This window comes from Andrographis paniculata, unplaced genomic scaffold (assembly GCF_009805555.1).
Source record: "Andrographis paniculata isolate CXL003 unplaced genomic scaffold, ASM980555v1 Contig18END, whole genome shotgun sequence".
NCBI lineage: Eukaryota > Viridiplantae > Streptophyta > Magnoliopsida > Lamiales > Acanthaceae > Andrographis > Andrographis paniculata.
The window spans coordinates 914,513-918,615 of NW_026137468.1; the positions used below are offsets into that span (position 1 = coordinate 914,513).

The 4,103-nt window shown below is 35.2% G+C and overlaps 1 protein-coding gene across 1 annotated transcript; it reads left to right on the plus strand.

The window, feature by feature from the left end:
- Positions 1 to 568: 568 nt before the first annotated feature.
- LOC127239259 (acetylajmalan esterase-like) lies at positions 569 to 3,525 on the plus strand. Its single transcript, XM_051257340.1, has 6 exons — positions 569 to 904; positions 1,391 to 1,633; positions 2,020 to 2,113; positions 2,210 to 2,378; positions 2,474 to 2,744; positions 2,834 to 3,525. Exons 1-6 carry the CDS (start codon positions 631 to 633, stop codon positions 3,097 to 3,099), a joined length of 1,317 nt encoding a protein of 438 aa, XP_051113297.1. The 5' UTR covers positions 569 to 630; the 3' UTR covers positions 3,100 to 3,525.
- The last annotated feature ends 578 nt before the right edge of the window (positions 3,526 to 4,103 follow it).

A 4,103-nucleotide genomic window follows, 5' to 3' on the forward strand; every position in this document is an offset into this window, starting at 1 on the left:
TATATGATGTTCAACCTCTTGAGTATACGTGATTTGCATTTTATAGATTTTTGTTTTTATAGTTATTAAGTAAAATAATAGTTGAATGCGGTATTTTATATTAAAAATAAATATTCCTTCTGTCCCAATATAATAGTCTTGTTTGCTATTTTTATCCGTCTCAAAATAATAGTCTTATTTTCATAAATGACTATATTATTGTAAAACTACCATTTATTATTATTATTATTATTACACAATTATCATTACTTTTTACACTAATATACAAGGACAAAAAAATCTATTAATCTATACTTTTTACCGATTAATATAATATCAACATTTCTCAAATATTGTGTCCAAAACTATATTTATGGGAAGGAGAGAGTATATTTTTATTGGTGTCTAATGAAACTCCAAATTGGTTTGTTTCTTTAATTCTAAATCTTTCAAATTTTATTATTTAAATTCTATGTATTAAAAAAAATTATTTTTTTATAAAATATCTTATCATACATTATTTTAATAATCAGTCTTGTCATCTCCTCTATAAATAACATCTCCCGTGATGTGCTACAAAAGCAAATCCGCCGTAGACATATATCCTTCATTACATCGATCTTGCTTCAACTACATTACAACGTTTTCAACATGTCTAATAATAGTTATTATTATAATTACAACTATATCCAATCTGTCTTCTTCTTGCTCTTCCCTTTGATCATTCTGGTTTCATCCAAAAATCCTGTCTGTCCTTTCGACTATGCTTTCCACTTCGGCGATGGAGTCACCGATCTCGGAAATTCAGTTCTCCTCCTTCCCCAGCCAATCACAATTCCTGCCGACCTTCCGCCCTACGGCATGACCTATCCGGGCAGCCCGAGCGGCCGCTGGTCCGATGGCCTTGTCGACTTCGACTTCTCTGGTTAGAACAATACTTTCAATTTTTACATGCCTCGATGCTATGACGATATTTTTTCTATATAATTTCTTACTGTCTCTGTCTCTTTTGAAAGTGGTCATTTCGAATTTTGCAGTAGATTAAGAATAATATTTTATTTATTAGTGAAAAAGTGTAAAAGATTTTGATATTTTTGTCCATTAACTTTTTGTACAGAGTAATTGTATGTGTATTTATGTACCTTACTTTTAGTAAAAGTTAAGTGCATTTTGATATTAGTGTATAATTATTTATTTTAAATTAAAAATAGATACTTTAAAATAGTACCGACAATATTTTAAATCGGGATGGAGGGAATAATAAAAGGTTTGTAATTTTTTTACTATGCAATCACATAGAAATATATTTAATTTGGACATAGGTCAATGACATTGTTTTTTTACTTTATTATTTTATGTTGAGAAATATTACATTCAACTATTATTTTTTTTTTTTTTATTTTTTTTGCAGCTCCTTTTATGGGATTTCCGCACCCGTCTCCTTACTTGTCGTTGAGCCCGAACCACACAAGCGACGGCGAGGCCATGATGTTCTCGGACGCAGGAAGCACGGTGCTCGACCGCGACTTCTTTAGATCCAAGGGGATTAAAATCCCAGCCTACGCGGTTTCATTTGGCGACGAATTCAGATGGTTTAAGGCATCCTTACTTCTCAATGCTCGACGGATGAAGGTTTATTTATATTTTTCAATCTCGTAAATAAATTCATTATCATTTTTAGTCTTTTAAATAAATATTGTTCTCTCTGTCTAGCTTTAAGGGTTACATTTAATTTTTGCGTACTGATATTTGAATATTAATTATTATATCAAAATGTACTACAAATTAAGGAAAATGACAAAATTATAATACTAATATAATGATATAAAAAATTATACAAATATAAAAATATTTTTAATGTTAAATACAGTACTGTAAAAAGTTAATATAATCCTTAAAGGCGGATTGAAAAATATTTGATATTAGCATATCAGCTATTTCGAACATGTTATTTTAGAGTTGGGATCCTCAACCTCCAATTCTTCCTGGTTCCCGCCCCGACACTCATAGCCTATACATACAATTTTTTTGTATGTATAGGCTATGAATGCACGGATAGGGCGACTAAAAAGGATTGGATGCTACACATAGCTATTGAAGGGTCGGGTTGTGTCGGTGGTTGGGGCTCTGTCATGTATTTTAAGTACTTCAATAATGTTGATACGTATGCCCATACATCGATATTTTTCAACACTAAAATATTAAAATTAGCTTAATTAAAATTAAATAGCGCGTTATATACATTAGGTTGCATTAAGGGTATCGTTAGGAACTCTCTTGTCATGCTCGGCGACATTGAGGCCAACGACCTCGGCTATGCACTAAGTCAAGGAAAATCTATCGAAGAAGCGGCGACTTACATTCCATCAATCCTAAAAACCGAAATCGAGATGGCAAAGGTAACAATAGCTACATATAACATTTTTCATAGGCTCGAGCACTTAAGATAATCTTTAGCAAATCATGATCACGTGTTGTTATTTCCTCGACGTAGGAGATCATTTCCATGGGCGCAATCCGTATGGTGCTTATCGGGAGCTCTCCCATCGGGTGCTTTCCCTACATGCTCACTTCAAGAGCCACCGACGATCCAAACGCTTACGACAATCTAGGATGTCTAAAAGATGTCAATGAGCTCATAAAACTTAAAAACTCCATCTTGCTGGAAAATGTTGAAAATTTGAAAAAGGAATTCCCAGAAGTCGACCTAAATTACTCCCCATTCGGCGACGGCGTGCTCCAACTTCTCCAAGAAACTAGCCAAGGTTCGCATATATTCACATCGATCTAAAACTAAACACTTTTTTTTTTTTTTTCTTTCGTACTCCAACCCAAATTGTTCAATTCTACGTAGGTCCTTATTCGGACAACTTACTAAAAACTTGTTGTGGGATCGGAGGAAAGTACAACTACGATGAAAAGAGGTTTTGTGGGGGTAAAGGGGTTCCGGTTTGCTCGACTCCTAAGGAATATGTGTTTTGGGATGGATTGCACGTGACGAACCACGCTGCTGCTCGTATTGTCGAGATTCTTCTCGGGGAGGGCGCTCCGACGTTCAATTGCACGGTGCCATGGGATTCATCGTCATCCTCGGCCTCAGTTGCTGTTGCTGCCATTTGATCTACAAACATATCCATGGAGCTTTTTAAGGGCAAATAAATAGGGTATCATATATATATATATATATATATAAGCATACTCTTCACAATGCTAGGTAGTTGTTCTTTGCATTGTGTTTCTGTGTATTTGACGATGATCGAGCCAAGTTATTGGATTGGTTAGTTTCGATCCCAGGTAGTTCTTTGTATGTGTCGAAGTTTTGGTATTATTTATGTAATTTGCGAGTAATGTTTGGTGTTGGGACGAGGCGAAAAGGTTACGTGATTACGAGTGAGTCGTGTATCTCACTTGTCGTCGCGTAGTTAACGGTAGGGATGTCAACGAGGCGGGTTCAGGACGGGTTTTGCAGGCCCCGGAACCCGCCCCACTAAATATTATGATCCAAGACCCGCTTCGCCCCTCTTCAATCCGGCCCCAGTACCAGTTCCGTTCCGGGTTCGGGGACAAGTCGACAAATCCGTTTTTTTTAAGAACAAAATATAATTTAATACTAAAAGAAATATACGTCAAAGTACAAATAAATTATAGTTATAAAAATAAGAACAATCAAATATTGACAATAATCCGTTGTGATGGCGGTCAGTAATAGTCTCGATTATAAAAAAAAAAAAAAAAAAAAAATTGTAGGAGAAACAAATGTGAAGATAAATTTGATTTAGAAATAAGGTTCTATTTTATATTAAAAAAACTTTTAAAAATAAATAAATAATACAATTTATATTGTATAAAAATATAAATAAATTATAATAATTATTAAACTATTCAGGTTCGGGTCCGAATCCGAATCCGGGGTGGGGCAGGTATATAGTAAAATTCGTAACCCGCCTCGAATCCGACCGAATCTAAAACTCAAAATCCACAACCTGTCCCGAACCAAATTATTTAGATCCGAACTCGCTCCATTAAAATTGGGTTCGGAGCGGGTCGGGACTAACCCGCCCCCGTTTGACATCCCTAGTTAACGGTAGATGTGGCAATTTCGGGCCGAGTCGGACAGGTCCAGT